The sequence below is a fragment of the Pezoporus occidentalis genome, unplaced genomic scaffold, assembly GCF_034315485.1.
Source record: "Pezoporus occidentalis ecotype Australia unplaced genomic scaffold, CSIRO_AGI_Poc_V1 ctg158, whole genome shotgun sequence".
Classification (NCBI taxonomy): Eukaryota; Metazoa; Chordata; class Aves; order Psittaciformes; family Psittacidae; genus Pezoporus; species Pezoporus occidentalis.
Genome location: NW_026913404.1, coordinates 2,057,768 through 2,081,843, shown reverse-complemented (window position 1 = coordinate 2,081,843; position 24,076 = coordinate 2,057,768). Strand labels below are relative to the sequence as shown.

The window sequence follows — 24,076 nt, the reverse complement described above, 5'->3', positions numbered from 1 at the left end:
CAGGCTTCAGCCTGTCTTAAATCCCTGGAACTGCTCCAAACAGGAGCAAACCCCAAAGCTCACCCCTTGGGGTGTCCTTGCTCCCACCCCGGTTCCATCCTGCCCCCCAGGACACATAGGACATGCTGTGCAAGGGGAAGGTGTGTAAAAATTTATTCCGCTGTAGAGAACAAACCTAAAAGTGTGGCTTTGCCAGGCACAGACCAGTGCTGGGAGCAGGGTCAGAGCACAGGACACAGGCCTGCCCAACAGCTACACACGAGGAAGGGATATGGGAACTCCAGGCCAGCAACAAGAGCCCGATGGCAGAGCAGCTCCAGCCAGCGCTGGGATGGGCAGCAGTGGGAAGATGCCTGCCTTGCTGGCTCCAGGCCCCGACAAGGAGTTTCAATAGACAGAACAGCAAAAAGCAGCTCTCGCAGTGACCTTGGTGCTGTCCCAGCAGCTGCTGGCTACAAAACCTGGCCTGAGTGTGCTCACAGTCCAGCAGCTGGGGTCATGCAGGCAGGAGCTGACCCAGACTCCCTGCAGGAGGCTGGAAGCCCAGGGATGCTGAGGAGAGCACAGGGGCTGGCCTCGCTCTTTGGGACATGGAGATGGGGATGCTATTGGACCCCGGCCCCAGATCTGCACTGAGCTGAAGTGACAGCGTTAACACCGGTGAGGGCAAAGGACAGTGGAGAAAACAGCTTCCAGTTGCACCAGGAGATGCAACACCCAGAGCTTTGTGCTTGGGGACAGCCGCAGCAGGCCCAGAGGCCCACGATGGGGCCAGCAGGATGAGTCCTGACACGTGCCAGGCCCTCATGGAGGGCAGAGGTGCTGGCAGCCTGGTGCACTGCAGGACTCGGAGTGGTTTTGTGCTGGAACAAGAGACAGAAGGAGCCTGGGACAGTCCTGGAGCTCACTCCCTCCCCTTGCAGCAAGAGCTGCAGCCACAGCATCCCAACCCCAAAACACAGGGGGTCTGCCTTTCCCAGGGCTGGCTGAGGGACACAGAGACAGGGGACAGTGGTGTGACCCCGGGGGCTGAACCCACGAGCCCAATGTATGGCTCTGCTGCTGCTGGAAGTGCTTTGGGAGTGCTGCCCCCAAGAATGAGAGCACCACCCCAGCCCCCTGGGAAGGGATGTGCCCGGCCCCCCAGACACTGAAACACTGACGTTTGAGCTTAAAAACGTTAAAAAATATTAACAGAATAAAAGATGAGGCTGATCCCTCCTGTGTCAGCAAGGCAGAGCCCCGGCAGAGCTGCCTGGCCCCGGCACAACAGCTGGGCAGAGGCCATGAGGATGGCAGGGTCAGGGTGGCCGGTGCTGGGGGATCGATTCTGCTGGTGCCGGGAGCTCTGGTTTTACTGGTCCTGCAATCCAGGCCGGGCGAAAAGGAGCATTTCCTACCAGGAACCAGCTTGAGGCAGGGCCCCTCGGGGCAGTGCTGGGGAGGGGGAGGCTGGTGTCACATTAGGACGGGCTGCAGGGGCCTCATTTGTTCTTGCCCAAAACCCGGTAGAGTGTGAACCCCACCAGTGCTGTCATTGCAGCCCCCAGCGCCACCCGCAGCCAGAAGGATGCGGCTCCCAGCTCCACGGCGTTCAAGTGACTGCAAAGAAAGAGAGAGGCTGGTGAGAAGGTGCACAGCAACACTGTCCAACAGCAAGATCCCCTACAGCCCGGAGTGCTTCCACCCCATGCAGTGAGGTTGGGGTGTCCCGGGAAGGACAGAGAGCAACCACAGCGAGCTCCAGGCTGGTGACAGGGACAGAAAGCACCGAGAGCCTCCCCTGCCACACTGGAGAGCCCAGCATCATCATCAACCCTCTGGTGAGACAGATGTGGCTCTATCCATCCTGGAAATAGCACAGCAACCCCTAATAATGGGTATGAGGCAGGAGCTGCCTTTCTAGGTCAAGCTGCTTTCCCAACTCCAAGTGCACACAGACCCAGGAGCGGATGCACGCAGAGACCAACCGAAGGGCAGGGAGGGAGAAAAGGCTCCATCATGCCCAGTGTACACATTCCCCTCCTAAACATGTGCTGTCCAGCATCAACCTGCTCCTCTCCGAGGAGGAAAGAGATATCCATTATTCATTCCCCACTAAATTGAGGGGGAAAAGCCAATCCCTGGCCCTCCATTACACTGTTATTTATTTATCCCACATACCCTAAGATATATTAAGAATATTTAAATTTTAATACTGCAGAGGGGGAAAAAAATAAAAAGAAGTGTCAGCTCTAAAAATAAAGTTGTTTATTGAAAAGCAGCTGGAGGGAAAACCACTCACTGGTAATCCCAGCCTGGCTTCCAAGGCACCCACACACTCTCCCTGGGAGGGCTCTACCCACGGTGTTGAGCTGACCGTCAGCCCCCTCCTCTGCTCCTCAAGCAGGGTGATGCCACACACACACCTTCTCCTTCCCAAATGTCCCTGGCCGTGTCCTGCCCTGTTATCCAGCCCCTTTCAGGTGCTGTTCCTTCCCAAAGGGAGGCTGTGTGAACAGAGGTCTTGCTTTGCTGACCTCTTTTTTCAGTCTGATCCACCTCATCGGGAGAAAATAGCTGCCACCCCCCTCTGTGGGCCTTGGCAAACCAGGCTGGCTGCTCCCCTTCAGCAGTTTTATCTCAGGCTTCAGAAAGAAAACCTCCATGGCAGGATCTATCTAATAAATCTGCCAGAGACACACACAAGACAGAAGAAAGCTGCCACCCACTCCAAGCAGGGAATAAAGTGCCCTTTTGGTTTTGATTACTTGTATGAGCAGATGACACCAGAAGCTTGCAGAAAAACCAAACCCAAGGCATTGTGGCAGAGGCAGGGTTTGGACACAGCCCCTCCTGGCCCCACAAGCTCTGCTCCCCCCACAGGAGCACCCTCCATGGGAAGGATACTAACGGGAAGGTGGCGGCGGTTGCCAGCTTGGTGTACACAGCGCTGCTGGGGGGCCCCTGGCTGTGGCAGGTGAAGAGGAAGGGTGGTGGGAGGCAGTGCTTGTAGCAGAACTCAGCGGGGGAGAGGCCGGGCTGGTGACTCGCTTCTGGCAGGTCTGTCTTGGAGGCCACAAAGACACAGGGGATCTGGCTGTCCATGTAGTGCTGCTGCAGAGACAAGGAGAAGTTCCAGCAAGGGGTAAGCCACCAAGCCTGGGAGATGTGGGGCTGCTACACAGAGGCTGAAAGCCCCTAGGGCCCCTGCGCCTACCTTATAAATACTGGCACAGTAGCTGAAGGACCTGGGCTCGCTCAGGTCATAGATGAAGCAGGCGACATCACAGGCTGTGTCTGATGGCTTCACGAACGTCGTGTTGGTGCTCACCTCATATAGCTGGAGTGGGAGGGAAAGGCCATGTGGCACAGCACCGCATCACCAGGATGGGCCACTTCCAACACCAGCACCAGGCACTATGCCAGCCCTGCTGCCAGAGAGGCACAGCAGCCCTTCCCTCCTCTCCCTGACTTACTATAAGATACTTCTCCTGGCCGTTGACCTGCACTGTGTTGATGGCATAGAGGGATGGCTCTCCTGGGTTCTCCTTCTGAGCCTGCCATGAAAACACCATCTCAGAGGGCTGGCAGCAAGAGCTTGAGGAAGGGAGAATATTTCACACTGCCCCAGGTCCCCATGGTGTAACAGCCACTGGAAGGCCAGCCAGTGCCTGGCATGAGACACGGGGCTGTTTGTAATGCAGGACAAGCCAGCATCACCTTGCCCAGACATGGGAGGTGCAGCTGCCTGGAAAAGGCACAGCCCCTCCAGCCCCTTAGGACAAGCAGAGGGGATGGGCCCACTGCCAAAGTTAAGGATTCAAGAGCCACAGCAACCAGCATGGAGCAGGGTGTGAAGCCCTTTGCTGGGATCTGGCCAGCTCAAGGGCCTCAGGGCTCTCCGCCGGGCCTCCCCTCCCAAAAGGGGAGCAGTACTCACCACCAGGCTCCTGCCGAGGAAGGCCTGCAGGAAGGCAGACTTGCCTGCTCCCCTGGCTCCCAGCACCTTGCAGAGGAAGACGTTTCTCTGGGTCTGGCCTTTCTCCAGGTCAATCCTCTTCTCCCGGGTCACTGGCAGGAAAGAGCTTGGGTGAGTGAGAGCAGGAACCTGAGCCGTGACAGGAGGGGAGGGCATGGCTGTACCCGTGAGGGCCTGTGTCTGGGAGTCCTGCTCCGAGAGGATAGGGTAGCCCAGGTAGCCCAGGCACGCCAGGCAGTGCCGCACGTCCAGGTAAGCCATGAGCCTGCAGAGATGGAGCACACCAGGAAGCCAACAGGATCAGCAAGGGCTAAGAGATGTGAGTACAGGCAGGGAGAGGGACTGAGCTTACGTCCACTGGCAGAGGAATCCATGCAGGGAAAGCAGGCCTTTATCAGTGGTGCATACCGTATTGTAGAGCTCAGGACCCCAGGGCATGCAGGGGAAGACGCTGAAGAAGTTCTGCAGCTCTGTGGGTGAGAGGGCTCCATCCTGGTCCTGGAGAGAAAAAGAGGAGTCAGCAGCTGAGGACATGGCCCGTGCAGTGGCAGCAGCTGTCTGCAGCCACACCAAGCACTGACAGGGTCCAGAGAGCATCACCAGGACACAAGCCACCTTGCTCGCCGCTATGTAATGACACAGGGATGCTTCCAATAACAGAAATTAATCCCACGGCCCTGAGCTGCTGTTCCTGGCTTCCCCAGGGCCAGCCACCCCACAGCAGCCTGCACTGGTCCAGCCTGGTCCTGAACACTGCAGGGTAGCACCCAAGGTCTGCGTGTGGCCACCAGCACAGGATCTGCAGCATTGGGCACACTTGGACATGCATCAGCTCAGTGCTCCAATTCCCTGTGGCCACAGAGCTGCTGTATCCCAGTGCACATCAACATCTGAGTACTGTGTGCAGGTGCACAGCAGATCCAGCACATTCCCTTCTCCCTCTCTCCAAAGAACCAGAGCATGGCACAGATTAGTTGCTTTCTCTCCCTCTCCAGCCTGGCACCCCCTCAATAGGGTTGGCAGCTGTGTGAATGCTTGTGCTTGGTCTGTGGCTGCAGGCCAGCAGCTCTGCCTGCTTCCCTGCCTCCCTTCATGCTGCAGCCAGGCACCAGTTTGTTAACTTGGACCCAGCCCCTGAAGAGACAAACTTTACTGGCTGTCCTTTGGTCAAGGGTCACAACCACAACCCCTTGACATGCCATCAGACTTGCTGTGACCACTTCCTGCTCCCAAAGCCTGGGCAAGCAGCTTTGAAGGGAGTGTTGTGGCAGAGGGAAGCCCTTCAACTGAGGCTACATCTGCTCCCTGGAGCAGAGGAGAGCTACGTGCAGGCCCAGCAGAGCACCCCCTCCCAGGCAGCTCCAGCACACTCTGCCCACCTTGTCATGCTTCTCGAACAGCCGCTGGAGGAACTGGTAGCCCAAGTGGTTGAGCTCCGTGGAGCAGCCAGGGGGCAGCCGGAACCTGGAGGAGACCCAAGTGACCCTCCGTGAGCTCTGAACCAAGGGCAGAGTTTGAGCAAGTCTGCAGCCAAGCCAGAGCTCCCCACTCCCTCCCTGCTCAAGACCAGTAGTTGTCTCCAGGCCTGGCCGCTACTTGCCACAGCCCTTTGTTTTGGGAAGAAGCCCTCAAGGGTGCACAGTGGCCTCTCCTCAGCACATCCCAAGCAGCCAGGGAGATGTGGAGCCTCACACCCAAGGCTTCAGCAGGGCACAGCACTCCCCCCAAGGTGCTTTCCACCAGCACGCACCCTGTTGCCTCCTTGCACAGCCTGCTGTCTGGGGAGCAGACAAGGCAGCTCACAAGCCAAACCCTTTCATTACTGCTGGATCACCACCTCCAGAGTGGCAGGGAGCAGAGAAGAGGCAGCAGCTGCAGAATCAGCCGGGAGGGCTATGCTGACAGCTCACTGCTCCTGACAGAGCCGTTCTGCCTGAGCTCAGGCAGAGATGGAGCAGTCTTCAAAAACCCCTTGCTAATGTGAAGTCAGGGATAGGCCTCCATTCCCCAGCTCCCTGCCTGCCTACATCAGAGCCAGCAGCACAGCCAGCAGCTCCAAGGCCCATTATATTCATTGCCAACCCCACATTGGTCAGCTCCTGCCCACAGAGGAAGATGTAGGAGCATGAACCTGACCATGAGCTATGGGTGTGGATTCAGCCTCAGCTGAGGAACGCAGCAGGGTGTGGGCAGGAGCCAGCAAAGGAGCTGGGGAGCTCAAGCTGTGCACCACGGGGGTGTCACACCCTGGCCACCCCACCCCAGGCAGGATACGCACTGTGGGTACAGGTAGTCATCTGTCAGCTCCAGCTCATCGTCGTACCCAAAGCGGCGGAGGATGGTCCATGTGGTCTCGTGCCGGCCCCTCTGAATGAAGAGCGTGTTGAGGAAGAGGAAGCCTGCAGGAGAGATCAGGTGGCTCAGACACAGTGGGGGCTCAGCCTCAGGGATCCACTCCTTGGGACCATGCTTCCCCTAGGAAAATAGGCTGCTGGACAGAGAGCTCTAGTAGCCAGAGCAGGCTCCAACTGGCTTTGACAAGAGGGACTAACTATGCTTGGAATGAGAGCTGGGAGGCTCAGACCAATGTCAGGGCCCCTCACAATGTGGTGAAGGAGGGGGGTCCCCATCTCTTGCTGGGATAAGGCACAGAGCTCCTGTGCTGTTACCGTTCAAGGTCAGGCCGTTGTCCTGCACCCCGTCTGTGGTGTTCTTACACACAACCACCTTCACATCCTCCAGGGCCTGGGGAGCCAATGGGTTTCCAAAACAGGATTTCTGCCTCCCAGGAGAAAGAAGGTCATTGTCAGCAAAGCACTCAGACAGCCTAAGCCTCTGTCTCACCACTATCTCCCCTGGCAAGGGAATGGGAGTTTCTAGGAGAGAAAATCCACCCAGACCAGGGATTCCTGCCTTGGACCTTCACCAAACCCCTGCTCTTCAGAATCCCAGTAATACATGACTCTCAACAGCTCCAGTGCCTCCTGCTCTCCCCACTGCAGAGCAAATTCAGCCCAAGCTTAGCAAAGATGGAGGACCTGTGGATCCCCATCTGCTCCAAGATGTACCTTAAGGCGCTTTAGCTACAGCTGGCCAACAGAAGTACTGGATGCAAATAGGACAGCTGTGTCTGCCTTTCTGCCTGGTGTTGGATGGAAAGGGGACACTAGGGCTTTCCATGAGGGGCTGGGGAATCATCTCAGCTCTGCAGCCAGCCCTACCTGGAAGTAGTTGAGTTCATCATCACTAAGGATCTGGTTGTTATCCTGGTCCGAGAGGTTGAAAATCCGTGTCAGTGCTCGTGCACATGCAGGTTTCAGCTGCAAGGGACCAACCATGGTGACAAAAAACAAGGCAACACCATCAGCCTGGCTCTGCCTCCTGAAACCCCGTGTGCAGAGGGGTTGCCTTCCTGTGCTGGCTAGGAGCACAGTCCAGCTATGCCAGTATCACAGCTCCAGGGGGAGTCTTCTCCTGGACCTTTCCCACCATGGCTAACATGGCCTGGAGCACAATGGCTTCTACCCCAACATGCTCCTGGCTTCTCACTGGCCTGGCCATATTCAGCTGGCTGTGCTGAGCACAGGAGATGGCTGCTTTCCCCTCAGTTTAGCTGCATTGGCCCAAACACTCCAGGCGAAAAAAACAACACAGCCCCGGGCCAGGGCACTGTGATGGGAAGGAGGTCCTCCAAGGGGCTTTGAGCAGACCTTACCTGCTTCTCCTCTGGGTCATAGAGGGGGGCAGTGGGGTGCAGCACAGCTTTCTGGGCATAGTAGAAGAGCTCAGAAATGTTCTTAAGGTTCTTGGCAGAGCACTGAGGATTCAAAGGAAGAGACAGCCCTGTAAGTGCGGGCAGGCAATGGGCTGGTGACACAGAGCAGAGGGAGGACACAAGCTCCCTGAACCAGACAGACTGTGCACCAAAGCACAGAGCAATGTCTGCTCACAAGAGGGAAACCTGCTTGTGCTGTGGCTTTGCTGTGCCTGTTCCACAGCCCCAATGCCAGCAGTGGCTGTGTATAGCTCCAACATCAGTTACAGCAAGAGCCAGAGTGGGCAGACACTGACAGCCACCCCCTGCAAGGAAGACAAAGGACAGAATGCCTAAAGCACAGGCCCTCAAGATCCAGACAGTGACTTCTGCAGTGCAGGGTTATCAAGGCAGTTCATAGAATCCCAGACTGGTTTGGGTGGGAAGGGACCTTAAAGCTCATCCAGTTCCAACCCCCTGCCACGGGCAGGGACAACTTCCACCAGACCAGGCTGCTCCAAGCCCTGTCCAACCTGCCCTTGAACACTGCCAGGGATGGGGCAGCCACAGCTTCTCTGGGCACCCTGTGCCTGCGCCTCAGCACCCTCATAGGGAAGAACTTCTGCCTAAGAGCTCATTTCAGTCTCCCCTCTGTCAGGTTAAAGCCATTCCCCATTGTCCTGTCCCTACAGGCCCTTGTCCAAAGCCCCTCTCCAGCTTTCTTGTAGGCCCTGTAGGCACCAGAAACTGCCTCCCCTTAAGGAGCCTTCTCTTCTTCAGGCTGAACCAGCCCAGCTCTCTCAGCCTGGCTCCAGAGCAGAGCTGCTCCAGCCCTCACAGCATCTCCATGTCCTCCTCTGGACTCACTCCAACAGCACCATGTCCCTCTTGTATTGGAGGCCTCAACATCATCTCCACAAGCACAAAGGCTCCCTGACTCACACCAGATAAATGCTGCTACCCCTCAGGAAGGCTCTGGACTTCCCTTACCTCCACGCAGGTCTCGATCTCTGAAAACTGGTTCATGATGGGCAGGATGACGTCCATGGAGCTCCCCATCTGCAAGTCAGACTTGTTTCCCACTAAAATAATGGGGATCCTGGGAAGAGATGGAATGTCAGAGAACACGAGTGAGGCCAGTGCTGCCCCAGTCACATGTGCTCGCGGGTAGCAGGCTGGGAGCAACCCCCCCTCCTCTGCAACGTCTAGAGCAGCTGGGAGCATCCATCTGGAGAACAGGCTGCCTGATCCTGCTTACGCTTTCACTGAGCAACAATATGCTCAGGAGCTTTTAATCCAGCACAGCAGCCTTCTGCCTAAGCAATCCACACACAGACTAAGGCATCTGTGTCTCTCTTTGCAGGCTCCTCTCCCTGCCTGGCTTAGAAGAGATCAAGGAGGGGAAGGAACCCTCTCCTGGAGCCCTCAGCTAGATCCATGAAGGAGAAAAGCCCCTGTATTCTTCAGCTACAAGTGGTCATGTCACAAGCCACAGAGCTGGTCTGATCTCTGTAACCACAGAAGGAGGTGAGGGTGGCGGGCACCACTCAGCCTCCGTAACCCCCCAGATCTGCACACATAGACCACACAAGACACATTACCTGGCGCCCTTTTCAGCTCCCCCATTTACCATGGGGATCCACTTTGTGCGAATCTGGAAGGTGAGCACAGGGAAAAGCCTGTCAGTGCAGCCCCAGCACATCCCTGCAGCCATCTGCTCCCAGCACTCCCCTGCACCAGCAGGCTCAGCTGCCCCAGGGATGCTGGATGGCAGCACAAGGATCCAGCAAGCCTTGTCCCACAGCACATGAGGACAACAGCCAGCATGGGAGCACACTTAGGCTGTGCTCAGCCTGCCTCTGCTTACAGGGGTCTCAAAACCCCAAACCCCCTCCACAAGGCTGTGGGGCACCAACATCCACCCACAGCAAAAAGCCAGGACCCAGAACTGGAAACCCCTTTCCCTCTGGTACTGTTGCTCAGGACTCTGGTGGCACCCCCCCTTACCTTCTCAATTGTGGCCTCCTTGGTGACATCATACACCACGCAGACCACGTTGGCCTACAAGAGAAGCAGCAGAGGGTGGTGAGCGAGGGTCACTGCAGTAGTGAGGCTGCCTGAGCCCATGGCACAGCCCTTGCACTAAAACCCAGCAAGTACATGCACCAACAGTCACCCGCCATCAACACAAGCTCTACAAGGGGGTGCTCAGAGCACAGACCAGCTCTTCTGTTCCAGGCACCCCTTGAGCACATCTGCCTGCAGGCCTGAGCCCTGGTTCCCTGCTCCCACCCCTCAGCGGCTAAGCTGGTCCAGGGGCTGCTGCCCCCCTCCCCTCCTGACCCCATGCATGCAGCATTGACCCCAGCTCTGTGTTTGAAGCAGACAGGAGGGATCACTGGCCCTTTCAGGAGAGAGTTCAGTGCTAATCCTGAGGACACACAAGGGTTTAGGCAGGATTTCCCGAGCCGTTCTAAGCCTGTGTAGAGGAAACAAGACTCCTGTGGATAGAAATATTAAATAGCTCTGTGCATGTGAGACATGCAGAAGAGAGGCAGTTTTATTATTCATAATCAAGAGGTCCTCCCCTCTGCAGAGCCAGGGTTAATCCCAGGGCAGGGAAGACCAGCTGGGCCCACCCCAGCCAGCCAAATGGCTCCATGGCTGCTCCCAAACACATGGGAGTCCTCATTCCTCCCTGCCCAGCACTCCCCAGGGCTCCAGCTCCCAAACCAATTCCTCTGGGCGACTGCTTCACCAGGCAACCATAAGGACCTAATGAAGGGAGCAGGAGAGGCTCATCCAAGCTCAGCAACTACTTCTTCCCTCTTCTGAGTCCACGGGGAACATCCTGAGGCTGAGAGCATGTCCTCTGCTCACCAGCCTCTTCTACCTCCTGGTGGGCTGCCCCCTGCTGCTCTCTTTCCAGAGAACCCCCAGAGGGCTGGGACAAGCCACACACTAGATTACATACAGGGAAGGATTAAACAAACCCATAGCATTAATCTGTGTGTCTCTGGTTGGCTAAGAGGGAGAGTGAGCAGTCCTGCAACACCCCTGTCCAGCCCTGCTCACCTTAGAGATCTCCTCCTGCAGCTCATCCTCCGTCTGTTCGGACTCTGAAAGGAGAAGAGCCCATCATCAACTGGACCCCTTCCTGCTCCCCTCAGCCAGGCAGGGAGTGGAGAAGGGAGGGGACACAGGCCATACCTGAGTAGTCCACTATGTGTGTGGGGACCTTCTCTGGGGTGACATCAGCCGGGATCGTGATCTCCTCGGCACGAGGTGGCACCTGCAAAGCCAACAGCCTCCACTCCAGCCCAACACAGACGAGAGGAATGACAACAAGGGACTTCAGAGCCCAGTGTCACTGCTCCCCAGCTCCCTCGATGCTGGGATGAGATGAGCTCCACACCAGGGAAGGCTTCTTTCCTGACTCCCTGGGCTGCAGCTGCCACCACAGCTTGCTGCAGGAAGCTGGGGAAGCTGCCTCTCCAGTGCTGCTGCCCCAGATAAGCCCTCAGCACTCCCCCAGCTCTCCAGACAGACCTCCTGGCAGCTGGGAGAAGCTCTAATCTGATTGTCCAGGCTCTGCCATGAGAGCACAGGAAGGTGCTCAGGGCCAGTCCTCCCCCAAGCCCCCAGAGCTGATGTTTTCCCAGCAGAAACGTTGCAGAGGGCACCATCTGCTCGTGGGCAGCGGGGAAGCCACCTGACAGCACAGGACAAACACGCCTGGCCAGAACGATCCCATTTTCCTACCCACACCATGATGGGACAGCAAGCTACCCATGTGGAGGCTCCATGGGGCCAGCTGGGTGCTGCTCCTCACAGGTGGCCCAGCTCAAAGCACCAAGCCTGTCTCCAGATGGGCACAGGATAGGGAACGTGGTGCAAACCCCTTCTAAAGGCTTTGTGCTGGTGCCACCAGGGAAAGGCCAGAGCTGGGGAACAAATGGCTCCACTCTGTGTGGCAAGGCTGTGCCCAATGGTCCACTGTGCCACACAGACCCCAGCAGCAGGGAGCGAGGCCTGCCAGGTCCCTACACTCCTCCGCAGGGCAGGGATTAGAGTGCAGACCGGAGACAGCACCATTCCGGCGGAAGCCCCCCGCTCACCCGCCGCAGCCCCACGGCCGCCTCCCGGGACACAGCGTCCCGCCGCTGCCGCTCACCTCTTCCGGGAACTCCTCTCCCACCAGGGCCATGATCAGGGACGTCTTCCCCACCTGGGCTAGGAGAGAAAGGCAGCACGCTGGCACCGGCCCGGCCGCGGGGCCCTCTCCCAGCGGGAAGCCAAGGGCGGAGGACGACGCAGCCCGGCCCGCTTGGAGGCAGCCACAGGGAGAGAGGGAGGACGCCGGAGCCGCCAGACTCGGGGCAGGCAGAACCCTGCTCCCGGGGCCGGCCGCAGCCGCCCTCCCGCACCCTGGGGCTCACCGTCCCCCAGCAGCAGGATCCTCACGTCCCGCTTCATGTCGGCACCGCCGCCGCCGCTACCGGGGCCGCCCCCTCCCCACCACAACCTTCCGCTTCCTGCCGCACCAGCGAGCGGCGGCACAGAGCGGCGCAGGACAGGGAGCGGCGCCCCCGGGCGGGCGGGCGGAGCGCGTCGCGCAGCACCCCAAACCCGTCGGCTCTCGGTGTTTTTATTAAACAAAACCAAAGGGTGTGACGGCGGATGGAGCCGTCAGACACACTGCGCACCCGACCCAGCCAGGGGAGCGTTGGCGTCCGGGCCTAGCTGGGGCCTGTCCCAGAGCCTGGTGCCGAGGCGGCGGAGCCGGGTCCCGGCCCGCGGAACCACATGGCCGTGCCTGCTCCTGGAGGAGCGCCGCGAGCCCGGGGGCTGCGGCTCAGCCGCCAGTGAGCTCCCAGAGCAGGACGGCGCTGTGCGAGGCCGTGAGGAGGCGGCGGCCCGAAGGGGCGAAGCAGCAGCGGTGGACGGCGTCATCGTGGCCGGCGTAGTCCTGAGCCTCGCCGGGACAGCGCAGCAGCCGCAGCAGCCGGGCTGTGGGGAGAGCAGGGGTCAGCCGAGGGCAGGAGCGCTGGGACCAGCATCGGTCCCATCACCCCAGTGCTAAGCTGACAGACAGCCCGGTGAGGGGCAGGGACAAGCTCCTCATAAGGCAAGTAGGCAACTACTGGCTGGTAACAGGGAGAGAGTGTGATGGCACAGCTCCCTGCTGTGTATCAGGCTGTCCAAGGGCAGTGATGGGTATGGCAGAACACACTGGTGCAGCTCTGCTAGCTCATAGCCCCCTAAAACAGCCGGTCTTGGGCTCAGCAGGTGCCCCACAGCTCTGGGGCAGGGATGGAGCTCAGCACAGCATGGACGTGCTGCCTCCTCAGGCAGGTACAAACAGCTATAGGAGCAAGGTACCCTTGAAAGCAGGGTGCCAACTGTCCCAGATTGGCTGTGGGCAAGTCCCTTCTGCCTCTTGGGCTGTAGCTCAACACAGCCACAGATAAAGACAGTTCCTAACCCCAAGTCATCATTCAAGTGACAAACCCTGCTCACTGACAAACAGGACTGAGCTCATGCATCTCATTTCTGACCTAGGAGTTGCCCAGAACTTTCTCCTTGCCCAATGCATACCCTACCCAGGACCACAGCTCCCAGCTCTGAGGATACAGGCTGCTTGTTTAAAGAAAAGAGGACACTTGTTTTCCCCCATTCACAGGAAGAAGGGGACATCCCTCCCCACCAAAAGGTAGCCTGGGTAGCAGAGTCCACAGCACTCTCCAGTACTCACCCCCGAAGCCAACAGCCATGAATCGTGCTGCAGGAGACAGGCTGAGCGATGTGGCAAAGTATGGCAAGGGGATCTTCATGACTACCTATGCTCCAGCAAGAGAAACAGCACCTCAGAAAGAAGGCGGGAGACCAGAGCTGCTGCAGTGATGGTTCTTAGGAGGGCAAAGGGCTCCTCTCAGAGGGGAGGCTGACAGATGCACAACACCTCTCAGAGTTCGGAAACCTGCCAAAGGCATTGACTTCCCAGAGGAGACTTGACTCAAAGATTTAGTGTTGGTGCTCCTGAAAGCAAATGCCTTCCCCTCCACTGGGATGGAAAGGCAGCAGCAGGGCTGGCAGCCTGCCCAGACCAGGGCCCCTGGAGGTTCTGAGATGAAAAGCTGTTGCCCTGAGCAGCCGCTCACCTGGGCCCACCTCACACCTTGAGGCATGGTTTTACACACAGGGCAGCGCTGCCTCTCCCCCCACTGCACTCCATTCCATGTGGCCATGGCCCCGCAGTGGCTAACAAGTACCCGAGCTGCCCTGGCAGGGCACAAGTACCTGTTTCTTGTGCAGACTGTAAAACAAGGCTTCCTTCTGCCTCCCAAAGCCGACGTAGACCAGGGTGCCATGTTCCCATGGGCAGAACGCGGCCAGGCTGGGCGGAAAGGTGTCCAGACCCTGGTGAGGGGAACCAAAGGGAAGAAAACTGAGGCCAGCTTCTCCAGCCTGACCCAACACAGTGGGGGTTAAAAGGAGAGCATGAGGACACCCATCCTGGGGCTGTGTTGTCTGAGCAGTATGAAATTAGTATGCTGGAGGCTGTTTCCTCCCTTTTGCATTGCCATCTCAGCCATGTTCCTGGCAAAGCAATGAGCAACCACACACCGCCACAAAAACCCAAAGTAAACTGTTTACTGTTGTAGGAGTGGGACACAGGAGGGTTGAATTTCCTTCGAGGTATTATTGGTACATGGGTTTGAAGGTGGGATTTGGTTATGGATCAGTTTAACACAAGAAATTAGGGCCCATAAGATAGATCTTTAATAGTGGATGCAAGATCATCCCTTTCCCTGTTCACTGTGGGGAGCTTCTTTCATGGAGAGGAAAACCGGCATTTTGGGAACAAGGGATCATCTCCACATCTGATACACACCCTCTTCTCTTTCTAGCAAGTGTTCTGCCACCTAAGTCTCACACCTGGGTTGGAGCCAAAGGGTTCTGCAAAGCATCACAGACAAACAAGGCTGAGTACTTGGTCTATGAGCTGGTCCTTGGGCTCCTGGCTCTGAGTATTCATGCTCTTTGGGAGTGTCAAAGTTGGCAGCATGCTCATAATGAGGTGCCTCTCCTGGGTGCTGTGCTCACTGCTGCCTGTGCTCTGTTCTGCACAGCACAGGAACAGTTTTGTCTCCTCACGCTTACAAAGTCAGTGCTTCCCAGAAGTCAGGCACTGCTCCAGTTCCCACTGTTCTTCAACAGACAAGAAAGTGCATTGCCAAGATACTCTACAAGCAGCAGAATTAACGAAGATGACTAAAATGATAAGGCAGAAGTTCTTCCCTGTGAGGGTGCTGAGGCACTGGCACAGGGTGCCCAGAGAAGCTGTGGCTGCCCCATCCCTGGCAGTGTTCAAGGCCAGGTTGGATGGGGCTTGGAGCAACCTGGTCTAGTGGAAGATGTCCCTGCCCATGGCAGGGGCTCGGAACCGGATGAGCTTTAAGGTCCCTTCCAAACCACTCTTATCATTCTATGACTAATGAAGTTCACCCTCTCTCTTTGGCCCCATCCTGCTCAGAGCCTTCAGGCATTCCTTCTCCAGCTTGCTGGTTCTGAGACTTGTGCCACCAAACTGTTGCCACAAACAGGCAGAGGCTGGCAGTGGAACACTCACCTCGGGACTGGCAGGAGCAGGGAAGCTGAGCCAGTCGAGCAGCTCACACTTGTCCTTCAGCCAGTCGGAGGCCCAGATGCTGACCCGCCGGTCTGAGCTGGTGGCCAGCCAGAGCTCACCTCCTTCCACCCCAAAGTCCCGGTACTGCAGAAGATGAGCACAGTGCTGTCAGTTTAAGCTTGAAGTTTAGTCCAGAAGCTGCCACCAGAGTGAGTGTGGGGCAGGAGCTGGTGGGAACACAGGCCTTATGCCACAGGGGATCAATTCACTTCCATTTGGGCAGTGCTTAAAGTCTCTTAGAGTCCAACAGGAGAATGAGGCTGTGGTGTAGGAACCAGCAGCATGCTCTGGGCTGAAAGACCCAGCAGAAGAGGCTGCTGTAGGAGGGAGAGTGCCTGGCCTGAGCAACATGGATCTCTTCCCTGGGATGCCCTCTGAACCCGCTCATGTCATAGGGCAGTTCTTGCTGATACTGTGTGTCCCCTAACAACACCCTTTACCTCAAACTGAGGAGGATCTCCCAAGTCTAGAATTCCCAGGGAGCCCAGCCTTGCAGTGTGGATGATTTTAAAGCGTAAGTACTTAGGCAAAATTATTGTCATTTCCACTGCACAAAGGAAGAAGACTCCCCATAAAGAGGAGGACAAAGGAGATGCTAAAACCATCACACTGCTGCACAGCCAAGTCTTCCCAGCTGCAAAGAGGAACAGTACAGAGCCAGAAAAATTGAACAGAAGCTATTGGAGGGGTTGATGGCCCAAAGAGGAAAAGCAAGGGACAAAGAAGCAGACTCACTGACTGACATGGCTGTGCAGTGATCCACAGGGACTTGCTGCTGCACAGGGCCAGGGCAAAGGTGAGGTCTCACCTGCTTCATGGTGCACTGCAGAGCAGTGATGGGGGAGCCTTCATGGTCAGCAAGGACGTGGATGGTCATTCCAGTGCGAGGGCTGCTGACAGCCACGAGCCCATCTTTGCCCCCTGATAAGATCATTTCTCCTGTGGGTAGAGAGAGAAAAAGAATGTGACACTTCTCGTAGGAGAAGAAAAAGCTCACAGGAGAAAGGTCTGAGATCATGGATACCAATGTCCCAAAACACTGTGAAAGGTTGGGAACAACTGAGTCAGGGCTGGGTATGATGAGATGTTTTTGGGCAGGTTGATGGTGTGCAGAGCATTTAGAGGTCAGGGTAACCCGGGCGCAACCAAGCCATGTTCCACACTTGTGTGAGAGGCAGCCTCACCATCTGTGGAGTAGGCAATCGCGGTCAGTGCTACAGCATGGGGTTGCATTTTCAGCTCCAGCTCTGTCCTGGAAATGTTGAACACACGGATGGTGCCATCACTGTACCCTGACACTACGTGCTGGCTCTCAGCTCCCCATGCAACGACAGGATGAAGCTTCCAGGCCAGGCACTGGCAGCTCTGCAAAGGAACCAGGGCAGAGACCTGATGACACAGTGAGGACAGCAGGACTGTGCAGTTCAGTGCACTACAGGCTCCACCTACAAGTATTTCCCCAGCTTTATCTCCTCCGTGAGGACATAGCAGTCCTTGCAACCCCAAGCAAGGATTCCTTCCTCCTGTGCCCTCTGCCAGGAGGAAGAACTTAATGTACTACAATTACCTGGTTGAGCACTTGGAACTGTACCACCAGCTCCATGCTGCCCAGAGACCAGATCCTCACACTACCGTCCTCCCCGCACGTTGCACAGTGAGTCTCATCAGGACTGAAGCACACTTCAGTCACCTACAGCAAGAAACAAGATGGGGAACAGGTATCTACAGATGCTCCTCTCCCCCTCTCATCCCCTCCAGGACCTCTCCCATGGGAAACATCAGCCAAGAAGTCCTAAAGACAAAGAGAGTTGGGTGATTTGGTTTTGTGCTTTGGCAAAGCAAATGTTATTCACTATGGATGTCCAGCTGGCAAACAGAAACTGCAGTACTCAGTAATGAAGCCTTAGTGATTGCAAACTGCATCTTTGTGCTCCAGCAGAAAGGCCCACAGCTGCTCCCAGCCTGAGACTGTTGAACACTGAGGGCTAAGAATGGATGAGCTCAGACTTCTTCAGGCTGGACTCCTCAGTGTGCACAGTTCCCGTACACTCCTCCATGCCATCCCATCAGCCCTGCAGCTCCTTGACCTCTCCAATGGCCAGAGCAGGGAGTGCTGCTGCAGCCCACACGTGCTTCCCAGGGCATGGGCAGCACACACAGCACTTGCTGCTCTGTGGGGCAAACCACCTCTAACCTTGTTCTTGTGACCGCTGATCAGTTGGATGCTTGTGCTCTCCGTCCAGTTGATGTACCACAGGGTTCCTGCCGTGGTGCCCACAATTCCCATTTCCAGAGAGTCATCAAAGGCTGCGCTGACTATCGTCCCGTCAAGGGTGATCTCATGTTCTAACAGGACCAAGTTAGACCTGGAGGAGAGGAGGACACGAGAAGAACGGGCTCAAATGTTGAAATGGACACTTTGCCTCCTTTAAATGCAACTTTCCAGTGAGCCTAGTCATGTGTTTGCAGGTAAATGGTTCAGTGAGGGGCTCCTCTACATTAACAGTGACTACTCTTGCATTTGCACTACAACCATCTTTTATAGGGAAGATAAGAGAATAAGGAAGAGATGGAAGAGAGGGAAGAAATGGAAGAGAGAAAGAAGGAAGAGAAGGAAGAAAAAAAAAGAGGAAAGAAAATTAAAAAAAAAGGGGATGCAGCAGTGTGAGAGAAGAAACAGAAGCAATGTATTTTCACCAGTTCCTATTTCACCAGGAATTCCTACAAATCACTGACACAAACTTCAGGCATGCCAAACTCCACCCATTTCCAGTATTAAGAGGGTTCAGCTACCTGTGGCAAAAGTTCAGTAAAAAGATCCAGACAAAAAGCATCAGTAGTCACAGCATGGACAGGAAAAGCTAAGGATGAAGAGCAACAGGAGCAGCGTGGTTGCAGGCAGAGCTGATGTCTGTCCGTGAAAAGCCACCTCTCAGACAGGTCCAGGGAGCGGCTGGATGAGGGGAAGAGCATCTCCAGAGCATGGTGAGACAGGCACAAGGGCCACCACCTCCTACCTGGCATTGGGACCTTTCAGCCTCAGCTCCTGCACAGCAGCCACTGCCCACAGGCGGATGCGTTTCACATTGCTGCCACTCAGCAGCCTGTTGTGCCGACACACCAGCACACCTGGGAGACCATGGAGGGGACAAAGGGCACCTGTGAACATCCACTGCTCCCAGCCATCACCCACTGTGTGTTCCTCACAGCCACGCCACCGATTCATTCGGGCAGGGCAGTGTTTTTACAGACTAGAGGTGAACCCCCCAAGGAAACCCAGGACCCTGAGGAAACCCAGGACACAGAGCCATCACCACGCCATGCACCCTGCATCTGACACAGCAAACTCATTTTCCAAGCACAGCTGAAACTGGAGGACTGCAAGCTCAACGCTTCTTTCCTTCTTACAGCCCCAAGAAATGCCCAGGGCACCTGCACCCACCGATCTCGCCCTCGTCGGCCTCCCATGTCATGAAGCAGCAATTAGTCTCAGTGTCCCACACACAGATCTGGCCTGAGTTGGTCCCACTATAAAGAAGAGTGTCAGCACCATAACAGAGAGAGGTCAGCTCCACTGGCCCCAGCACATCTGGGGCAGGGGCACGATGAACCTGCAGGAGCACATACAATGTCAAAGAGAATATGGTGCTTACCTAGATCAGGTAAAATAACCCTCCTCCCCTCCTAAATTCATGTATTATATAATTCAAATATAACTGAAAGCCACTAATGACCAGCCAACATCATCTCCTTAAGAGAAATCATCAGCTCTTACAGACTCTGGGGGTAGAGCCTACATCACACTCAATGAGGGGCTTGGGAAAGAAGTCAGAGGTGGTAAATGATCCATCTCTGGCAGTGTTCAAGACCAGGTTGGACGGGGCTTAGAGCAACCTGGTCTAGTTCCAGCCATGGCAGGGGTTTGGAACTGGATGATCTTAAGTTCCCTTTCAACTCAAACTATTTTATGATTCTGTGATCACAAATTATAAAAGAAGGTAAAACTGGGGTTTACCTTGAGGTGGACATCAGCTCCCTGCTGCTCCAACAGCCAGAACATCACAGTTCCCTTCCCCACGCAGGCCAGTTCTCTGTGAGAAAAAGGACTAAAAGCCACGTCATGGACTGGCTCTGAGATACAAGTCGACCACATAAGTTCGTAAGTGTAGGTGTTCCACAGAGCAATGGTTTGATCGCTGTAATCCCCTAGGTAGAACATGAAAGAGAGTAAGAGGAAATTCTGCAGCCCCAGGCTGCTCACAGCATATGCACTGTGCTCTTGCATCAGCTGTGTCACTCCCTCATCCTGTTGTTCGGAGATGACTGCTGCAAACACCATCCCAGGAGTGGACACAGCTCCTTGCACACTCAGCAAAAGCTGCACAGTGTGATGGGTCCTTATCCAAGTTGAGGACAGATATAACTATCACTTCACAGTGGAGTTTGTAGCAAGTCTGGCCCAGCAGAGGGTCTGCAGCCAGCGCTCAGTAAGGATTTCAAGGCAAGAGCAAGTTTCCTGCTGTTTCTACATCCTCATGAGCTACTGCACACCACATGTGTGCCCTTCAGTAGTACTGTGCACTCAAGGAGAACAACAATCTGGAAATCAGACCTCTGTTGAGGTCACAGCTGAGATGGGAGCTGACCTGAATGGAAGCCACTGTATCTGGGTGGCAGAAGGCACCAGCTTTGGTGATGGCAAACATAGAATCATAGAATAATTAGGGTTGGAAAGGACCTTAAGATCATCAATTTCCAACCCCCCTGCCATGGGCAGGGACACCTTATGCTAAATCATATCACCCAAGGCCTCGTCCAGCCTGGTCTTGAACACTGCCAGGGATGGAGCATTCACAACCTCCCTGGGCAACCCATTCCAGTGCCTCACCACCCTAACAGGAAAGAATTTCCTCCTTATATCCAATCTAAACTTCCCCTGTTTAAGTTTTAACCCGTTACCCCTTGTCCTATCACTACAGTCCCTAATGAAGAGTCCCTCCCCACCATCCCTATAGGCACCCTTCAGATACTGGAAGGCTGCTATGAGGTCTCCACACAGCCTTCTCTTCTCCAGGCTGAACAGCCCCAGCTTCCTCAGCCTGTCTTCATACGGGAGGTGCTCCAGCCCCTGATCACCCTCGTGGTCCTTCTCTGGACTTGTTCCAACAGTTCCATGTCCTTTTTATGTTGAGGACACCAGAACTGCACACAATACTCCAGGTGAGGTCTCACAAGAGCAGAGGGGCATGATCACCTCCTTCGACCTTCTGGTCACAGAATCCCAAGGGTTGGAAGGGACCTCAGAAGATTATCTAGTCCAACCCCCCTGCAAGAGCAGAGTAACCTAGAGTACATCACACAGGAACTTGTCCAGGCAGGCCTTGAATATCTCCAATGTAGGAGACTCCACAACCCCCCTAGGCAACCTGTTCCAGTGCTCTGTCACTCTCACAGTGAAGAAATTTTTCCTGATGTTCACATGGAACCTCCTATGCTCCAGTTTACACCCATTGCCCCTTGTCCTGTCACTGGACATCACTGAAAAAAACCTAGCTCCATCATCCTTTTGATGCAGCCCAGGATACAGTTGGCTTTCTGGGCTGCAAGCGCACACTGAAGCCGGCTCATGTTCATTTTCTCATCGACCAACACCCCCAAGTCCTTCTCCGCAGGGCTGCTCTGAATCTCTTCTCTGCCCAACCTGTAGCTGTGCCTGGGATTGCTCCGACCCAGGTGTAGGACCTTGCACTTGGCATGGTTAAATTTCATGAGGTTGGCATCAGCCCACCTCACAAGCGTGTCAAGGTCCCTCTGGATGCCATTCCGTCCCTCCAGCCTACCAACGGAACCACACAGCTTGGTGTCATCGGCAAACTTGCTGAGGGCGCACTCAATCCCAATGCCCATGTCAGCGACAAAGATGTTGAACAAGACTGGTCCCAACACCGATCCCTGAGGGACACCACTCGTTACTGGTCTCCAGCCATTGACCACAACTCTTTGTGTGTGGCCATCCAGCCAGTTCTTTATCCACCGAGTGGTCCATCCATCAAATTGATGTCCCTCCAATTTAGAGACAAGGATGTCGTGTGGGACAGTGTCAAACACTTTACACAAGTCCAGGTAGATGACATCAACTGCTCTACCCCTGTCCATCAGTTCCGTAGCCCCATCATAGAAGGCCACCAAGTTGGTCAGGCAGGATTTCCCCTCAGTGAAGCCATGCTGGCTGTCACCAAGCACCTTGTTGATTTTCATGTGCCTTAGCATGCCTTCCAGGAGAATCTGCTCCAAGATTTTGCCAGGCACAGAGGTGAGACTGACTGGTCTGTAATTCCCCGGGTCATCCATTTTCCCCTTCTTGAAAATGGGGGTTGTATTTCCCTTTTTCCAGTCACCGGGAACTTCACCTAACTGCCAGGATTTCTGAAATAAGATGGCCAGCGGCTTCGTAACTTCATTTGCCAGCTCCTTCAGGACCCGCGGATGGATCTCATCAGGACCCACGGACTTGTGCACGTTCAGATTTTTAAGATGGTCTCGAACCAGTTCCTCTCCTACAGTGGGCCCAAGGTCTTCATTCTCACAGTCCCTGCATCTGCCTTCCAAGACTTGGGTGGTTTGGTCAGAGCCTTTGCCAGTGAAGACCGAGGCAAAGAAGTCATTCAGAACCTCAGCCTTCTCCAAATCCTGTGTAGCCAGTTCTCCTGAGAGCTTCCTGAGGGGGCCTACATTCTTCCTAGTCTGTTTTTTGTTTGCTATGTACCTGTAGAATCCCTTCCTGTTATCCTTAATACCTCTAGCTAAGTTTAATTCTAACTGGGCCTTAGCTTTCCTAACCTGGTCCCTAGCTTCCCAGACAACATCCCTGTACTCTTCCCATGCCACCTGTCCTTGCTTCCACTTATTATAAGCCTCTTTTTTCATTTGAATTTTCCTCAGGAGCTCCTTATCCATCCAAGGAGGTCTCCTGGCCCTCCTGCTGCACTTCCTTCTGGTTGGGATGCAGCATTCCTGAGCTTGTAGCAGGTGATCCTTGAATATCAACCAACAGTCTTGGGCCCCCCTGCCCTCTAGGGCTGTATCCCACGGAACCTTCCTAAGCAGGTTCCTGAAGAGGCCAAAGTCTGCTCTTTTGAAGTCCAGTGCAGTGAGTTTGCTGCACACTCTTCTCACTGTCCTGAGGATCTCAAATTCGAGCATCTCGTGATCGCTGCATCCAAGGCTGCCCTGGAGAGTCACATCCCCAGCTCCCAGACAGCTCTGGAGCACAGTGCTCTCTGCTGCCTTGCTCAAGGTCCACAAGTTTAGTGGAGACTCCCAGCTTTTCTCTCCTCTGCAGCCCAGACCGGAGCTGGAGGAGGAGGCTGCTCTCCCACACTGCTCCGTGGAGAGCACAAAGCTCTTTCTCTCCAGCAAAGGCTGATATGTTCCAAGGGCAGACTCACCAGCCCAGAGTAAGCCTGTTGCCTGCTCCACAGGTCCTCTCTCATGCAAAACAAGAGCTTACTAATTGCATATTTGTCCTTCAAATGCCCCCTGCCTAAACTAAACAGACAGCTTGAGTGTCCATCTAGTGCTGGCACTGCTGCCTGGCAGAGGGCTCACAGTTTGAAGCCTGGCAACTTCTATGCAATGCCACCTAAGCAGCAATAAGACCAGAAGAAGGCTTTTCCCCCTGGACACTATATATAGTAACTGGAAACTATTTATACAGGTTTAACAAGGACTTGTGAGCCAGAAGCAAGCTGTAACTTGAAGGAAAACTAGCTAGCTGGGGCAATGAGAAAGGACTGAAGGGGAGCTGGGGAAGCTCCATATTCATGCACAGGATACATGCTTCCCCTTGAAACACTGGTGACAGTGTCCTGGACCACACTCAGCTGGAAAAAGTGCCCCTGCAGGTGATCACTCCCAGGAAGATCCAAGATCACCTCCAGTATTACATGCTGCATTATGCATTGCCCCAAGGCTACCAAGGAACAACTTCATAGCCACAAGCCTGGTGCATGTGTCACGGTCTTGCACAGTTATAGCATCACCCTCCCACGAGATGTCTGATGTAGGGTGTCCCACACCTCATGTTATGGGCGTACTCACCGAGGGTGACAAGGAATCGATCATCCTGAGAGAATGCCATGGCTTGCACTTGGGTCTCATGGTGGAAGAGACTTGCTGTGCAAAGCCCATCTGGGACGTTCCAGACGCAGATCTGACAATAGGAGTCTCCATCCCTCTTTCCTGAGGCAGAGGCAAGAACCTAACAGAACAATATGTTGTCACTGAAACCTTGGTAAGTAATTAGAGATACTTTTAGTCTTAGAAACAATTAGTCTCAAATTAAAGTGATGTTTGGCACATGGAAAATCCTGTGAGAACAACTGTCAGCTGATGGCAGGAGGGAATGGACCATCACCAGGAGGGAGGGAGCAGCCTTTAATGTCACTACTGAGCCAGAACAATGGATGAGGCTCCAATATTGGAACAGGCTTCCCAGGAAAGTGGTGGAATCATCATCCCTGGAAGTGTTCAAAAACCATGTAGATGAGGTGACATGGTTTAGTGGTGGCCTTGGCAGTGCTGGGGAATGGTTGGACTTGATCTTCAAGGTCTTTTCCAACCTGGTTGATTCTATGATTCTTTGAAAACCATTCATTGCATTTCCATA

At 55.1% G+C, this 24,076-nt stretch overlaps 2 protein-coding genes across 7 annotated transcripts in view; both read right to left on the bottom strand.

Annotated features, from left to right (window-relative positions):
- Nucleotides 1-130: 130 nt before the first annotated feature.
- On the bottom strand, nucleotides 131-12,301 carry RHOT2 (ras homolog family member T2). 2 transcript variants are annotated; one of them, XM_062611913.1, is made up of 19 exons: nucleotides 12,155-12,301; nucleotides 11,890-11,948; nucleotides 10,926-11,007; nucleotides 10,791-10,834; nucleotides 9,723-9,776; nucleotides 9,317-9,369; nucleotides 8,706-8,814; nucleotides 7,677-7,778; nucleotides 7,183-7,281; nucleotides 6,631-6,739; nucleotides 6,240-6,360; nucleotides 5,341-5,425; nucleotides 4,314-4,459; nucleotides 4,126-4,226; nucleotides 3,923-4,053; nucleotides 3,459-3,539; nucleotides 3,200-3,322; nucleotides 2,894-3,096; nucleotides 131-1,602 (listed from the first exon to the last, which is right to left on the bottom strand). In XM_062611913.1, exons 1-19 carry the CDS (start codon nucleotides 12,189-12,191, stop codon nucleotides 1,485-1,487), a joined length of 1,857 nt encoding a protein of 618 aa, XP_062467897.1. In that variant the 5' UTR covers nucleotides 12,192-12,301; the 3' UTR covers nucleotides 131-1,484. The 2 variants fall into 2 exon arrangements, with proteins under 2 accessions (XP_062467897.1, XP_062467898.1); XM_062611914.1 differs by having other exon boundaries at nucleotides 11,890-11,943; nucleotides 12,155-12,231.
- A 137-nt stretch (nucleotides 12,302-12,438) lies between these two features.
- Nucleotides 12,439-24,076, bottom strand: part of WDR90 (WD repeat domain 90) — a 36,612-nt gene continuing 24,974 nt past the window's right edge. For 3 of the 5 annotated variants that reach the window (XM_062611923.1, XM_062611925.1, XM_062611924.1), the window contains 12 exons: nucleotides 23,509-23,668; nucleotides 19,424-19,614; nucleotides 18,851-19,019; nucleotides 18,426-18,537; nucleotides 17,603-17,774; nucleotides 16,976-17,098; nucleotides 16,593-16,773; nucleotides 16,217-16,347; nucleotides 15,349-15,492; nucleotides 14,016-14,135; nucleotides 13,471-13,555; nucleotides 12,439-12,725 (listed from right to left, as the gene is read on the bottom strand). In XM_062611923.1, coding sequence (XP_062467907.1) covers nucleotides 12,571-12,725; nucleotides 13,471-13,555; nucleotides 14,016-14,135; nucleotides 15,349-15,492; nucleotides 16,217-16,347; nucleotides 16,593-16,773; nucleotides 16,976-17,098; nucleotides 17,603-17,774; nucleotides 18,426-18,537; nucleotides 18,851-19,019; nucleotides 19,424-19,614; nucleotides 23,509-23,668 — 1,743 coding nt within the window. In that variant the 3' untranslated portion in view covers nucleotides 12,439-12,570. Of the gene's footprint in view, nucleotides 12,726-13,470; nucleotides 13,556-14,015; nucleotides 14,136-15,348; nucleotides 15,493-16,216; nucleotides 16,348-16,592; nucleotides 16,774-16,975; nucleotides 17,099-17,602; nucleotides 17,775-18,201; nucleotides 18,270-18,425; nucleotides 18,538-18,850; nucleotides 19,020-19,423; nucleotides 19,615-23,508; nucleotides 23,669-24,076 lie in introns of those variants that run through there. The other 2 variants (XM_062611926.1, XM_062611927.1) reach the window with 2 other exon arrangements.